At 43.5% G+C, this 17,519-nt stretch overlaps 1 protein-coding gene across 1 annotated transcript in view; it reads left to right on the forward strand.

Moving 5' to 3' along the window:
* Positions 1–17,519, forward strand: part of UVRAG (UV radiation resistance associated) — a 66,967-nt gene that overhangs the window by 16,522 nt on the left and 32,926 nt on the right. Inside the window, exons 5-6 of the mRNA XM_083170254.1 lie at positions 1,757–1,831; positions 2,469–2,554. Of these exons, the coding sequence (XP_083026380.1) occupies positions 1,757–1,831; positions 2,469–2,554 (161 nt within the window). The remainder of the gene's footprint in view (positions 1–1,756; positions 1,832–2,468; positions 2,555–17,519) is intronic.

Consider the following 17,519-nt stretch of genomic DNA (forward strand, 5'->3'; position numbering starts at 1 on the left):
GCAAGATACTATAGGAGTAATAGGATAAAGGAAGGAAAGCTGCGCGGTCAGGTGGGTGATTAATCGGCTAATATACTGTTGATTATAATATAGATAGACAATAGGTAAAAAATCACTATGGGAGTAATGTATTATCTGGGGCAGGGCACTGCGTGTTGGGGTGGGGGGGGGGGGGGGGGGGGGTTCGGGTGTGACCGGGCCCGGTGGCATATCAAGGCTCGCTATTAATGACTTGAGCCAGTGCTGTATAGAAAGGCTTCCTTGTGACACTTCACCATAGCAGTGCTGTATATAAAGGCTTCCTTGTGACACTTCACCATAGCAGTGCTGTATATAAAGGCTTCCTTGTGACACTTCACCATAGCAGTGCTGTATATAAAGGCTTCCTTGTGACACTTCACCATAGCAGTGCTGTATAGAAAGGCTTCTTTGTGACACTTCACCATAGCAGTGCTGTATAGAAAGGCTTCCTTGTGACACTTCACCATAGCAGTGCTGTATATAAAGGCTTCCTTGTGACACTTCACCATAGCAGTGCTGTATAGAAAGGCTTCCTTGTGACACTTCACCATAGCAGTGCTGTATAGAAAGGCTTCCTTGTGACACTTCACCATAGCAGTTCAGCTTTTGCTCTCTGGTAGCATTTAAATGAGAACGTCCACAATTATGTTTGTGCCTGTACAGGATCTACATAAGCTCTATATTATTCTCTGGCTCTGTCCCCGCAGTAGTTACACTAGAAGGTTTACTGCTTAGGAAATGAGGCCACAGAGCACTGGAAAGTGTATAAATAATGAATCCCCTCAGTGGGTGGTTCCAGCAGTATCACAATGACTCCGAGCAATCTCTTTATCTCCCTGCCGGCGACTTGTCCTCATTGCGGGGTGTTTGTAAAATAGAACTCTGCTTCCAAATTTCTGCAGGTGCCGTATGCTTCATACACACTGGCCCTTATTCTGGTTCACTCGCAAAAGCAAATTCCTTCTCAAATGGACAAAACCATGTGCACTGCAGGTGGGGCAGATGTAACTTGGGCAGAGAGAATTAGATTTGGGTGAGTTATTTTGTTTCTATGCAGGGAAAATACTGGCTGCTTTATCTTTACACTGCAATATAGATCTCACTTTGAAGTAAAACCCCACCCAAATCTAGTTCTCTCTGCACAAGTTACATCTGCCCCACCTGCAGTGCACATGGTTTTGTCCATTTGAGAAGGAATTTGCCTTTGCGAGTGAACCAGAATAAGGGCCACTAACCGCACCATCTCCAACCAAGGAAAACCTACATCCTATTAGAATACACTTTTAATACATGATTTTTTACATAGGTAATAAATTATACCCAAGGAAGCAACAGGGGATTTAGTGCTGCTGTAAGTTCTCAGTTCCAGCCTGCCAATAAGTCACCACTTCATATATATATATATATATATATATATATATATATATATATATATATATATATATATATATATATATATATATATATATATATATATATATATATATATATATATATATATATATATATATATATATATATATATATATATACACATATACAGTAGGCCCAAGTCTCCCCTGTAGTATCACAGCATATGTACAGTATATTAGCAGGATTCCATGAAATAAAGCATTTTTTATCTTTAATCCAGAATGATTAATTATGTATATATTAACTATATTACCAGCTTGTAGTAAATCTGTTGCTTCCATAATTGTCTTGGTCACATCGGGCTGTTTCCTTTCCTCCGCAGATTCATGCGTGTAACCCAAATGAAATCATTTTTGGTCTAAATGATGGATTTTATGGAGCCTCATTTGAAAGTAAGGTGAGTACAGGGATTGTGCATTGGCTTTGGGTCACTATACATTAACCTGTGGTCTCCGATGGACCGGTGCACTGCGGACCTGGTCATTGCTGTTCTCTGCATTGTTCTGGTCCCAGCAGGAAGTGGTCATGTGACCTCCACACACTGAGCCCAGTCTGCTGTTACCCAACACACCTCATGAATGTGATGTCACTTGTTGCCAGCAGTTTGATAGGCTGCCTACCGGATCTGTCCACAAAACGTCCAACTCCGCTGTGTTTATGTGCCTGACCCATTGCAGCTGATTGTTCTAATATTATAGACTTCATATATACATTGTCAACTTTAAATTGGTGCTGATTGAAGCACTGTACCATGCCTACTGAATACTGATCCCAAATTCCCTATCTGGTGGAACCCTGCAGTTGATGTGACGCGTGTTGTATCATGTGTTCTAAAAAGGCTGTTTTTAAAGGGCAAATTGCATCCTGTCCTTCTACTACTGGTGCCCCACCAGAAATAATGGCAGGCCCCAGGGAACACATGACGTCAGCACCTCAGAGTCATTGTCAGTAATGTTCCACGTGAATACCTTGTTTATTGTGAGACTTTGTAATTTATCGCGGTTAATAATTCTCTTCACGTGTCGTCCCCCCAGAGTAATACAGAGGCATGCCGGAACAGCCACCTGCAGGTAGAGCAGAATGCGGTGCGGAACTCCTACGGCGTGTTCTCGCTGCTCAGGTAAGGTCTGATTATTACCCATAGTACCGTCATATAACCACGCACCTCACAGATATGTATGGCAAGGTGTGATCTTCCTCAGGCTCAGGGGCTGGGCTGGGACTAGCGTGTATCCCATATGTTTAATATGGAATCAGACAGCAGTGTGGGATTTGTACAGGTATTCGTATGATAGATCCACACGATATAGTTGACGTGGTGAAAAGGTCAACCTCTTCATGTGTCAACCATTTCCATTTCAACATGTGTTGACCTTTTTGTTTGTCGGACGTTTCATCGTCTACCTAATATACCGCACCCCTCTGTACAATCTACTTTCCTGTTCTGACGTTACACACGTCTCCCTTATTCACATCAATTATAACCATGGATCGCATTATATCTCCATGAATCAGAACCTCTGCCGTCATTTACTATAGACGTTTCCATATGTACAACTGAAGCAACAGCAAAATGAGACGTTCCGTTATGTGTACCTGGATCAGTGTAAAGTAGAATTTCAGGGGCAGATTTATTAAAGTCGGTGAAGTGATAATGTGGCTGGTACTTTTATCACCGGCCAATCAGCTCCTACCTGTGAAGTAACAGGCTTGGTTTAAAAAATGAAAGGTAGGAGCTGGTTGGCCGGTGACAAAAACACTATCACTTCACCGAGCTTAATGAATCTACCCCTCAGTTTTCTGGACCCCGCAACTACTCTGTTGGCTGTGAGGCGTTCTAGTGATAGTGATGTTTCTGCCCGGTCTCTGCAATGATTAATGGCTTATGTGTGTATGATAGAGAGAAACACTCGGCGTTGTATTTTCTATTGCCCAGCTGTTGTGCATTTATAGATAATGGCTGCCACGTGCCCCTTGTGTGCCGGACCTGACACCCCCCCCCCAATTAAATGGATCTATTTAAAGGGATTGATCAGAATGCACATTGCAGATCTGAGTGCTAAACACTGTCAGATTTGGTGGCAGCGGGCGTTGGTCACCAGTAATCACTAACTGTAATGCACAGTGCTGTAGCTCCATTGAATCCAGTATTCTTATTGTGTAGGAATACCAGCCAGATACTTTTCTCACTTTGGCCTTATTCTAGTTCACTCTTTCTGACAAAATCCTTCTTAGATGGACAAAACCATGTGCACTGCAGGTGGGGCAGATGTGACTTGTGCAGAGAGAATTAGATGTGGGTGGGGTTTTACTTCAAAGTGAGATCTATATTGCAGTGTAAAAATAAAGCAGCCAGTATTTACCCTGCATGGAAACAAAATAACTCACCCAAATCTAATTCTCTCTGCATATGTTACATCTGCCCCACCTGCAGTGCACATGGTTTTGTCCATCTAAGAAGGATTTTGTCAGAAAGAGTGAACTAGAATAAGGCCCTTTGTTTGGAATCTCCTGAAAGATAAAGGTAAAATATTGTAAGAAGTTCTTTAGAAGAAGAAAAGTATTGTTACTACTAAAACCCAGAACTTTTATTACATGCACAGGAATTAGTTGTTCATTATTTGATTAGATATATTTGGTTAGATACATTGGCTAGAATTATGTACCCCTTTGGCATTTTACTTAACCCTTTGAGTGCCAAGTGAATTTGTGAATATAGGTGTGAAAATTGGCAAACAAACATTGTATTCATCATAGTCCGCTGCAATATTTACCTTTTTACATAGGATTTTTTTTACACAACTTTTCTTATTTGAATTAATATAACCAATAGGAGGCGACGCTTTAATTTTTAGCTTATATTTTAGACTCACCGAGATGATGGCACTCAGTTCATAATTAAAAAAAAGACATTGTTTTACAAAAATAAAGGCCCATACACACTAGAAGATATTGGCATCGATATCATTCAGAAAGAGGATTCTGAGCGATATTGAGGCCAATGCCTTCTAGTGTTTATGCCTTATCATGTTAACGAGCGTTGGCACCTGCCGAGCCTGCAGAGCAAACTCCCCCCCCCCCCCATTACTGTGTGCAGAGGGCTGAGTAGCCTAGGATTTACTCACCAATCAGGGCTGGTGCTGACGTCACACGCCTTCCCTGAAACTGCCTGGGTCACTCCTGCATTTTCCCTGATCCATTCTAAAAATGTGCGGGACCCTCCTCCAAACGCTGGCCGCCTGTCAATCATCTGCGAATGGTCTGCGAAGATTAGCTGTAGCTGGCTTTTCTTCACATGGCTGGCTTGCGCATACGCAGTATTTTGATAATCTGCAGGGCTGTGAATTTGCAGCCCTGCGTACAGGTCTGAATAGGCCCAAATAAATGTTTAATTTTGTGATCATTTTTTTTCTGTCCACATGTGGTATACATACGTCTGAGTGTTATTGTCTGGTACATAAAATGTGCTGGGACCCAAGAAAAAAACATCATTACACATCGTTCTTAAAAGAGGCAGAACTCGGAACCTGTGTCGGCAGTTAAGAACGACTGATCCATAGTTGTTTGTAAGGGTATTTGTATGTCTTTCCCATGCATGTTTACACTGCTCCTCTGTATTAGCCTCTACCACCTCTGAATTGGGCACAGTATCTAGATGAGGCCATACCAATGACCTATACAGAACTGGACACTGTACTCTAGATGAGGCCGTACCAGTGACCTATACAGAACTGGACATTGTATCTAGATGAGGCCGTACCAATGACCGATACAGAACTGGACACTGTACTCTAGATGAGGCCGTACCAGTGACCTATACAGAACTGGACATTGTATCTAGATGTGGCCGTACCAATGACCTATACAGAACTGGACATTGTATCTAGATGAGGCCGTACCAATGACCTATACAGAACTGGACATTGTATCTAGATGTGGCCGTACCAATGACCTATACAGAACTGGACATTGTATCTAGATGAGGCCGTACCAATGACCTATACAGAACTGGACATTGTATCTAGATGTGGCCGCACCAGTGACCTATACAGAACTGGATATTGTATCTAGATGTGGCCGTACCAGTGACCTATACAGAACTGGACATTGTATCTAGATGTGGCCGTACCAATGAGCTATACAGAACTGGACATTGTATCTAGATGTGGCCGTACCAATAAGCTATACAGAACTGGACATTGTATCTAGATGTGGCCGTACCAATGACCTATACAGAACTGGACATTGTATCTAGATGTGGCCGTACCAATGGCCTATACAGAACTGGACATTGTATCTAGATGAGGCCGTACCAGTGACCTATACAGAACTGGACATTGTATCTAGATGTGGCCGTACCAATGACCGATACAGAACTGGACATTGTATCTAGATGTGGCCGTACCAATGACCTATACAGAACTGGACATTGTATCTAGATGTGGCCGTACCAATAAGCTATACAGAACTGGACATTGTATCTAGATGTGGCCGTACCAATGACCTATACAGAACTGGACATTGTATCTAGATGTGGCCGTACCAATGGCCTATACAGAACTGGACATTGTATCTAGATGAGGCCGTACCAGTGACCTATACAGAACTGGACATTGTATCTAGATGTGGCCGTACCAATGACCGATACAGAACTGGACACTGTACTCTAGATGAGGCCGTACCAATGACCTATACAGAACTGGACATTGTATCTAGATGAGGCCGCACCAGTGACCTATACAGAACTGGACATTGTATCTAGATGTGGCCGTACCAATGACCTATACAGAACTGGACATTGTATCTAGATGAGGCCGCACCAGTGACCTATACAGAACTGGACATTGTATCTAGATGAGGCCGTACCAATGACCTATACAGAACTGGACATTGTATCTAGATGTGGCCGCACCAGTGACCTATACAGAACTGGGAACAGTACTCTAGATGAGGCCGTACCAATGACCTATACAGAACTGGACATTGTATCTAGATGAGACCGTACCAATGACCTATACAGAACTGGACATTTTATCTAGATGTGGCCGTACCAATGACCTATACAGAACTGGACATTGTATCTAGATGAGGCCGTACCAATGACCTACACAGAACTGGACATTGTATCTAGATGTGGCCGCACCAGTGACCTATACAGAACTGGACATTGTATCTAGATAAGGCCGTACCAATGACCTATACAGAACTGGACATTGTATCTAGATGTGGCCGTACCAATGACCTATACAAACTGGACATTGTATCTAGATGAGGCTGCACCAGTGACCAATACAGAACTGGACATTGTATCTAGATGAGGCCGTACCAATGACCTATACAGAACTGGACATTGTATCTAGATGTGGCCGCACCAGTGACCTATACAGAACTGGACATTGTATCTAGATGAGGCCGTACCAATGACCTATACAGAACTGGACATTGTATCTAGATGAGGCCGTACCAATGACCTATACAGAACTGGACATTGTATCTAGATGAGGCCGTACCAATGACCTATACAGAACTGGACATTGTATCTAGATGTGGCCGTACCAATGACCTATACAGAACTGGACATTGTATCTAGATGTGGCCGCACCAGTGACCTATACAGAACTGGACATTGTATCTAGATGAGGCCGTACCAATGACCTATACAGAACTGGACATTGTATCTAGATGAGGCCGTACCAATGACCTATACAGAACTGGACATTGTATCTAGATGAGGCCGTACCAATGACCTATACAGAACTGGACATTGTATCTAGATGTGGCCGCACCAGTGACCTATACAGAACTGGACATTGTATCTAGATGAGGCCGTACCAATGACCTATACAGAACTGGACATTGTATCTAGATGAGGCCGTACCAATGACCTATACAGAATTGGACATTGTATCTAGATGAGGCCGTACCAGTGACCTATACAGAACCGGACATTGTATCTAGATGAGGCCGTACCAGTGACCTATACAGAACTGGACATTGTATCTAGATGTGGCCGTACCAATGACCGATACAGAGCTGGACATTGTTTCTAGATGAGTCCGTACCAGTGACCTATACAGAACTGGACATTGTATCTAGATGTGGCCGTACCAATGACCTATACAGAACTGGACATTTGGGGAAATTTACCAAAATGGATTCGTAAAAAATAGGTGTATTCGTAGGCAGAAATACACCTATTTTTTACACATTTGTATTTTCGGGATTTACAATCCCGAAAATACAACAATTCGTATTCCTAAAGATGGAACATTCGTATTTGTATTTACAAATACGAATGTCTACACCATCGATAGAATACGACAGAAATCACCATTCAAAAGAATGGTGGTTCCTGATTTACTAAGCAGCCGTACTGATAATACGGCTGCTAAGTGGTGTAAAACACTCACGCAAATACGACAGGAAAATACCTTTCTTTCCCTGTCGTATTTGCTTTAAGCCTGCACGGATCAGTCAGATCCGTGCAGGCTTTAGTGTAAAAAAAATAGAAAAAAAATATATATTTAAAAAAAAAACAGCGTGGGGTCCCCCCCACAGCTGTAACCAGCACCAGGCTGACGGAGCCGGGGCCGGTAATTAAAAATCAGGGAACCCGACAAATAGGGGTTCCCCGATTTTTAACAACCAGCCCCAGGCTCCAGGTCCGGGGCTGGTTCCCAAAATACGGGGGACAAAATGACTAGGGGTCCCCCGTATTTTAAGAACCAGCCCCAGGCCAAACCAGCCAGCAGGGTAATGTCACAGCCGGGGGACACTTATTATATAAGGTCCCGCGGCCAAAACATTAACATTAACCCTACCGACAGCGTTTCTGTCTTGATCCCGGCGTCTTCTGGCCTCTTCAGCGGCGCCGGAACTCTTCTCCCCGCCGCCGGCTTCTCGCGTCTTCAGGAGCGCTCCGCGGGCGTGGAGACGACTTTTCGCCCTCCCGCTGGCGTCTGATGTCAGACGCCGGGGGCGGAAACGGCGTGGCGAGCGCTGATTGGCTCACCGCGGCCGTTTCCTATTGGCTGCCGATGCGGCGTTTTGAATTGGCAGCCGAATTCAAAACCCTGCTTCGCAGATGGGACGGGAGCCGCACATTACAGCGTAGCGAGCCGCATGCGGCTCGTGAGCCGCGGGTTGGCCACCGCTGCTTTAGATCATCAGTGATTTGTGTTACACCTCCTGGTGTGTCTACGCTGTCACATACCTTTCTGTCATCTCCAGAAAGGCATACTTACCCTCCAATACCATTTGCAAAGTCCCCAATAAAGTTCTTAAGGAGCACTGGTCCCAATACAGATCCCTGGGGCACACCACTGGTAACCTTTCCCTCCTGCGAATGCACTCCATTTACTACATCTGTTTTCTATCCTGCAACCAGGTTCTTATCCAGTCTCACACTTTTGGGTTTGTTTAGCGGTCTGCAATTTGGAACCGCATCAAATACCTTACTAAAGCCTAGATTTGATACATTTATACCATGGAGCAGCTAGTTTTATTGTACATAGCAGTAAGTGCCTGATAAATTATACGTTGAACAGTCTTCCTAAGATCCTACGGATAAGCCTCTTCACTCTGTTATGTGATCTTTCAGCTTGTCAGTGTTTGTGTATCTGAATACGTATGGGGAGCAGTGCCGTCCATCACCACCAGGGGGTGCAGTTGTAATTGTATTTGGTTTTCTGATGTGGATAAGCTTTATTTTTATTGATTACCATTTATTTATATAGTGCACACATAATCCACATCACTTGACAGAGAATATTTGGCCATTCACAGCAGATTGTGGGAAAATGTATAAACTCCACACAGTTAATATGTATGGTTTCTTTCACAATTGTCCGAAACACGTAGCGTGCAAAATAGTAAAGTGGTTTTATAAATAACTGATGGTAACAGAGCGCCGGTGTAACAGGCTTCCTACAGAATACTCCGTACAGTGAGCTGCGCTGATCTGGTTGGTGAACTCAAATCGCAGAGCAAGGTCACATGATCAGTAACTTTACATATCTATAGGCCAAACCTCTCCTCAAGATCTACCATCTAGTCGCCTGTGGATATATAGGAAGAATGAATGCAGCATGTATGAAAATGTGACATCAAGTAATAACTACACCTGTGCACCAGCTAGGTGATCTAGGAAATGTGACAGTTAGTAATGGCTACAACTGTGCACCAGCTAGGTGATTTGGAAAAGTGTACCATTGGTAGATCATGAGGACCGGATTGGCCACCGCTGGCCTATAGTATACTAGCTACCCTAACATTAATGTCAGCAGCTGTGCACGCACAAACAGAATTGCTCTGTCGAAGTCCACCTAGTGACTGCTGATGCGCAGAATACTTGAATCCCCCCCCCATATAGAGGTGCGGAGCAGCATCAGCCTCTTAGTATATAGAATTTGGTCTACAACAGTATATTCTATTTAATGCCCTGATTCCCAGAGCAGAAAATGAGCCGGGGCCCCACTCTTTTTGCTCAGATCATGACTGCACACACATTAATGCGGACGTGGCGCAATGGATTTTTTTTAAATCTACATTTGCACTTGCAGTGTCTGCCTCCCACGTGGAGCAGTGCTGTAGATTGTGGGTCACTGGAGCTTACAGTCTAATTTCCCTGCCACAGGGACAATGAACACAATAGAGACACTAGTATACCTGATGCTTCCATGGAAAGAAATGGATAGAATCGGAGGAAAGTGTTGTAGTGCTCCACGTATGGAGGAAGTGCTGTTCCCAGCAGTACTAGTAGCTCTCCAGCATGTGGCGCACTTCAGGGTCGTGCGCATATGTGTTTGCCGGTCTTTGTGATTAGAAAAGTTTAGTCATATGGCTATGCAACAAACCTTGTGAAACTGCTATTACTACGTGACTGTCTTACAGCGGTATAGAACGGCAGATGAGAACCACTTGGCCCATCTAGTCTGCCCCTTTGTTAATATGTTACCTCAAACCATATTTGATCCGTATTTCTTTGTAATAATATCAATATGCCTATCCCAAGCATGTTTACATTATACTACTGTATTTACCTCTACCACCTCTGATGGGAGGCTATTCCATTTACCCTCTACCCTTCCTGTGAAGTAATTCTTCCTCAGATTTCCCCTGAATCTTCCTCCCTCTAGTGTCAGTGCATGTCCTCGTGTTCTGTTGCTCCTCTTCCTGTGAAAAATGTCTCCCACCTGTACCTTAATAAACCCTTGATAAAGTTTCTATCATGCCCCCCCTTTCCTTTCCCTTCTCTGCTCTAAAGTATACATATTAAGATCTTTTAGTCTTTCCTGGTACGTTTTGTGATGTAGGCCATGCACCATTTTAGTTGCCCTTCTTTGTACAGTCTCTAATGTATTTATATCATTCTGGAGATATGGCCTCCAGAACTGAACACAATACTCTAGGTGAGGTCGTACCAATGACCTATACAGTGGCATTATTACTACTTTCTTTCTACTGCTGATACCTCTCCCTATGCAAACAAGCATCTGACTTGCCTTCTTCATTGCTTTGTTACATTGCCTACCTGCCTTTAAATCCCCTGAAATAGTGACACCTAGATCCCTCTCTTCCTCAGTAGTTTCCATTATAGTGCCATTTATACTATATTTAGTCTTTGGATTTCTGAGACCCAAGTGCATGATTTTGCATTTTTGGGCATTAAACTGTAGTTGCCATGCTCTTGACCATTCCTCTAATTTACCTAGATCCTCAATCATTTGTTTTACCCCTCCTGGTGTGTCTACCTTGTTGCATACCTTTGTGTCATCTTCAAAGAGGCACATTTTATCCTCAATTCCATTTGCAATATCAACCAATAAAGATATTAAAAAGCACTGGTCCAAGTACAAATCCCTGGGTTACTCCACTTGTAACCTTTCCCTCCTTTCCCTGCACTCTGTTTACTACAACTCTTTGTTTTCTGTCCTGCAACCAAGATCTTATCCATTCAATTATCTTAGAATCCAATCCCAAGCTTTTTAACAGTCTGAGTTGACTGATGTGGGACAGTGCCAAAAGCATTACTAATATCTAGATAAGCTACATCTACAGCTGCCCCTTGATCTATTACTTTAGTCACCCAGTTAAAAGTCAATAAGGTTTGTTTGACATGATCTCTGCCCAGTAAACCCATGATGTTTAGGATCCTGTAAATTGATGGTTTTGAGATATTCTACAGCTTTGTTTTAAGAGTGTTTCCATTCATTTCTCTACTACTGATCTAAGGCTTACAGGTCGGTAGTTGCTTACCTCTTCCTTGCTTCCACATTTGTGCAGTGGGACTACATTCACTATTTTCCAGTCCTCTGGGATTACACCAGTAGCTAGTGACTGGTCGAATAATTCTGTTAATGTTTTACCAGCTCCCCTTTTAAGCTCTTTTAGTCTCCTTTCAGTTTTGAGAGTTCTGTGAGGACTTTCTGTTTCTCCCTCATTTCTGAATATATTTGCAACTTAACTGTGGCCCCTTCCCCCTCTCTTTTTAGCGGCTAATGCTGAGCAGAAATAATTATTAATATGATCTGCTATTACATTGTCTCCCTCAAGAAGACTTCCACTCTCTGTCTTTTGTCTTATTACTCCACATTTTGTTTTTCTCCTTTCACTTATATACCTAAAAAAAAAAAAATGTTTCCCCCCTTGTACCCATTGATTGGGTCAATTTCTCCTCAGCCTGTACTTTTGCACATCTGATTACCTTCTCAAGCTGTGTACACACGGGGGCGATAGGGGCTGAAATCGCTGGAAATATGGTCGCAGGCGACCATATTGCCAGTGATGGGAGTGTGCCCCAGCGATAAATCACCGGGTGTGCGCTCCCGTTTTCAGCCCCATTCTAATCGCTGGTTGCGGGAGCTTGCTCCTGCGACCAGCTGATTACCTCTGCGGCACCGCCGGCAGGGGTTCCCTTTCATCAGCGACCATCTCTGGTCGCTGGCGAAAAGGAGACACTGTGCAAAATATATGTCCCCCTTGTGTACGGGGCTTTAGCCTCCTTCTGTTTAACAAGATGCACCTCTTTGTCTTCATTATTCTGCGTCTGCTTATATTTCCTAAAGGCGAGCTTTTTTGCTTTCACAATACAGGTTGAATATCCCTTATCCAAAATACTATCTCAGATACTGAATTTAAATGTCAAGCAATCATTTATCTTGCACATATTTAGTGCCGGTTACATATGTCTCCAATATTGCTTTTAGAAAGATTTTTTTTTTTCACTTTCTGGAATGTATGGTTTTCGGAATAATTTGGATAACGGATACTCAACCTGTACTTGCTACTTCTTTCGCAAACCACACTGGCTTCCTTTTCCTTGTGTTTTTCCTAACTCTTATGACCCAAATTTCTGTTGCTTTTAGTATTGCACTTTTTAATTTTTCTCACTTCTCCTGCACTCCCAAGTTCCTCCTCTCTGCCAAAGAATCCCTTACAGAGTTTCCCCATCTCTACAAAATCAGCCTTCCTAAAATCTAACACCTTTGTTTTTGTGTGCTATGAGTCGGTTTCTGTCTTTATTTTGAACCATACTGCTTGATGGTCACTGGATCCCAGATTTTCACCCACATTTATGTCAGATATTCCGTCACCATTTGTAAGTATTAAGTCTAATATTGCGTCCTTACGAGTGGGCTCCCTCACCAATTGTTGGAGGGATGCTCCTTGCAAGGAATTCAGAATGTCCCTACTTCTGGTGGAACTTGCAACAGGCAGCTCCCAGTTCGCATCCGGTAGATTAAAGTCTCCCATGATAATTACAGACATCGGGTCGACCACTGATTGTCCACAGGCCTTAGTCGACAGGGTCTGAAAGTTGGCACAAGTATTAGGTCGACAATGGAAAGTTTGACGGTCAAAAGGTCGGTTAGCATTACTGACTCACAGTGCTGAGGTCATAGGTTCTATTCCCACCGTGACCCTGTGTGGAGTTTGTATATTCTCCCCGTGCTTGTGTGTGTTTCCCCCGGGGACTCTGGTTTTCCTCCCACAATCCAAAAATATACTGGTAGGATAATTGGCTCCCAACAAGCTAACTCTAAAACGTCTGTGTGTGCGTGTACATGTAGTAGGGAATATAGATTGTAAGCTCCACTGGGGCAGGGACTGATGTGAATGTTCAAATATTCTCTGTAAAGCGCTGCGGAATATGTGTGCGCTATATAAGAAACTGTTAATAAATAAATAATTTAATAGTCTGTCATACATAGAAATCTCCACAAGGTGGTGCTGCCACACTGTGTAACACGCTGTAGAGTGTATATTGCACTAATCCCTGTCCTCGTGTTATCTGATTATAAGCAATACAGAGTCCTCAGTAAAACCTTGCCTTCCTGCTATTGGTGGTTTAGCCTGCATGGAAATGTCCTTTTAAATAAGCCGCCTGACCTTTGCGTGAGAGTAAGTTTATGTTCTCGGGTAATCCCAGCTGCGTGTTTTTTGTTTTTCTTCTTTCCCGTGTTTGAAGAGCCTCCTAAGAGCAGCCCATACAGACTGTCACTCACATCTGATGTTGTATTAAATTTAGGCTATCGCTTGATACGTTTGACAAGATGAATCTCTCCCTCTCAAAGACACTTAGACCTTTAATAGGCCAGTATGGAAAGTCGTTGTCTAGGAATGCACTGCTGGCTTGATCCGCTCTCTGCAGATCCTTCAAAGGGATTCGTGAAACGTAAATACAGAACACTTAATGCGCTAATTTGTAAGCAATTACTGGGAACCTCATTTCTTCCTCATTTTCTCTTTGACGTTATTTACATTGTAAATGTTTAAAGACAACAGAAGATTACACGGAAAGTCTGCAGTTTGAAACGGGATATATACAGTTGTGCTCATAAGTTTACATACCCCAGCAGAATTTGTGCTTTTCTGGCCATTTGTCAGAGAATATGAATGATAACTCACAAACTTTTCTGTCACTCATGGTTAGTGGTTGGGTGAAGCCATTTATTGACAAACAACTGTGGTTACTCTTTTTTTAATTATGACAGAAACTACCCAAATGTCCCTGATCAAAAGTTGACATACCCTGGAGATTTTGGCCTGATAACATGCATACAAGTTGACACAAACATGTTTGAATTGCTACTAAAGGTAACCATCCTCACCTGTGATCTGTTTGCTTGTAATCAGTGTGTGTGTATATATAAAAGGTCAGTGAGTTTCTGGTCTCCTGAAAGACCCTTGCATCTTTCATCCAGTGCTGCACAAACTGATTTTGAGTCATGGGGAAAGCAAAATAACTGTCAAAGGATATGTGGGAAAATGTCATTGAACAGTATAAAACAGGAAAGGGATATAAAAAGATATCCAAGCAATTGAGAATGTCAATCAGCAGTGTTCAAACGCTAAATAAGAAGTGGAAAACGAGGGATTCTGTTGAAACCAAATCGCGGTCAGGTAGACCAACAAAAATTTCAGCCACAACTGCCAGGAAAATTGTTTGGGATGCAAAGAAAAATCCCCGAATAACTTCAGCTGAATACAGGATTCTTGAAAAAAAAAAAAAAGTGGCGTGGTTGTTTCAAGATGCACAATAAGGAGGCATTTGAAGAAAACTGGGCTGCATGGTCGAGTCGCCAGAAGACAGCCGTTACTACGCAAAGCATCCTAATTACAATACTCCAAACAACACAGAGACAAGCCTCAAAACTTCTGGAACAAAGTCATTTGGAGTGATGAGACCAAAATTGAACTTTTGTCCACAACATAAATGTTAAATTTGGAGATGAGTCAGCAAGGCCTATGATGAAAGGTACACCATTCCTACTGTGAAATACGGAGGTGGATCACTGATGTTTTGGGGATGTGTGAGCTACAAAGGCGCAGGAAACTTAGTCAAAATTGATGGCAAGATGAATGCAGCCTGTTATCAGAAAATACTGGAGGAAATTTGCACTCATCAGCCTGGAAGCTGGGCATGGAACATACTTGGATGTTTCAACATGACAATGTTCCAGAACACAAGGCCAAGTCGACCTGTCATTGGCTACAGCAGAATATAGTGAAGGTTCTGGAGTGGCTATCTCAGTCTCCTGACCTCAGTATCATTGAGCCACTCTGGGGAGATCTCAAACGTGCAGTTCATGCCAGACCGCCCAAGAACTTACAGGAACTGGAGGCTTTTTGGCAAGAAGAATGGGCAACTTTACCATCTGCGAAAATAAAGAGCCTCATCCACTGCCACAAAAGACTTCAAACTGTCATTGATGTTAAAGGGGGCAATACACGGTATTAAGAACTGGGTTATGTAAACTTTTAATCCGGGTCATTTGGGTAGTTTCTGTTGTCATTATGATTTAAAAAGAGTAAACACAGTTGTTTGACTATAAAAGGCTTCATCCAACCACTAACCATGAGTGACAGAAAAGTTTGTAAGTTATCATTCATATTCTCATAATACCCAATAACAGTGAGTATCAGGCTAATGGACGCTGGCGTCAGGGTTTTAATGCTAGCCCCCCTGGCGAACCTAGCGGCAGCGTTAATAGGATATCCGCCGTTATCCGTTACACTTCTGGTTGACAAAAATGACGCCGCTCTGTATGAAACTAAAGGCTAGATTTTAAAGTACACAGTTAAAACAAACCAAGAGGGCATGTACAGGCTAAGCGAAGTAAGTTATCTGAAGGTAGCGCACCTTTTTTATGCCTTTACCAACAGAAGTGGTGTCTCATGTGGGATTGTAATTAAATATTTAAAGGGCTGTTGTGGAGAGTATAGAGTAGAGCAGGGGGGGGGGGGGGGGGGCGGTGGCGGCGGCAACAGGCAGCCCGTGGGCTGAACAGCTCCTGACTGGCCCCTGTGTGTGTGCGCAGCCTAGTCCTGTGTAGCCGACGCTCAGCCTGTGTGTAGCAGTCACCAGGCCCGGCGCATGTGCGAAAGGCCACAGGACTACATCCCGTGCGCACACAGCCGCCATCGGACACACATACAGCAGCGCCGAGCCACATGTCACTACAGCCGCAGCGCCGCTGCCGAGGATGGGTGCGTCACCGTGACTGCATGGGGGGCTGCAATCAGCGCCATTTTTCAAGGTGTTTAGAATATCTAAAGAGGGGCAGGTGTGTGGCATTACTAATGGGGGCATTTTTGTGGAATAACTAATGGGGGCAGTTGTGTGGAATAACTAAAGGGGGGGGGCTGGTGTGTGGAATTTTGGCTCATTCTGTTTGGAATAATGTGAATTTTTACTACTTCATTGTGAAATTTCACTCATTCCGTGTGGCATAATGTGACTTTTGGCTCAATCTGTACGGCATATTATGTAAGGGGCCTACTATTGTTTTGCATTATGTGTAAAAGGGGTATATGGTGTGCTACAATACATTCAAAGACACCCCCCTTTTGAGTGACCACACCCCCTATTTCTGGAGTGCAGCCCTCGAAAATCTGCTGGAAAATCTGCTGAAATAATTGCCCACCCCTGGAGTGGATGGTAGTAAGGCCAAAGGCAAGAGGCAAAATAAACCCTAGAATGAATGTGTGCATGTACATGTGGTAGGAAATAATAGAGTGTAAGCTCCATGGGGCAGGGACTGATGTGAGTGTTCAAATATTCTTTGTACAGCGCTGCAGAATATGTGTGCACTATATAAATAACTGGTAATAGTGATAAAATAATATAGCCACCTCCTTAGCCCACCCTGGCAGACCAGTGACCCCCGTAGACCATTGTGTAGCCGGAATAGCTGCCTCTTTATACACAGCAGCGGCGCACCCCTCGTACGGCCCCATGCCGGGCGAGAATACTGTGCGCTGTCCCGCGCCTGAATAAAGCAATACTGGCCTTTGTGCTCCTGCCAGCTGCACAGTAATTATTTGTGTAATGTGCTAACTACGGAATTCCAGCTGAATCCCTATAATAACACGGCTCCGTCTCACGTTTGTGGCGGCCCAGGAACCTCCGCGTGTTGCGTGTACATGAGCCCGAGCGCCTTCCTCTGCCGGTTGAGCATGGCTGCCGGAGGCATGTTTCTTAGACGTTTGCAATGTTACTTCCTGACTGAATGCCTGTCACTGATGCAGTCATTATTAATACCCTGTGATGGTTTCCCTAAGCCCCCCGGCCCTCGCAGGAG

This window comes from Crinia signifera, chromosome 2 (genome assembly GCF_055691185.1).
Source record: "Crinia signifera chromosome 2, ASM5569118v1, whole genome shotgun sequence".
NCBI classification, from domain to species: Eukaryota; Metazoa; Chordata; class Amphibia; order Anura; family Myobatrachidae; genus Crinia; species Crinia signifera.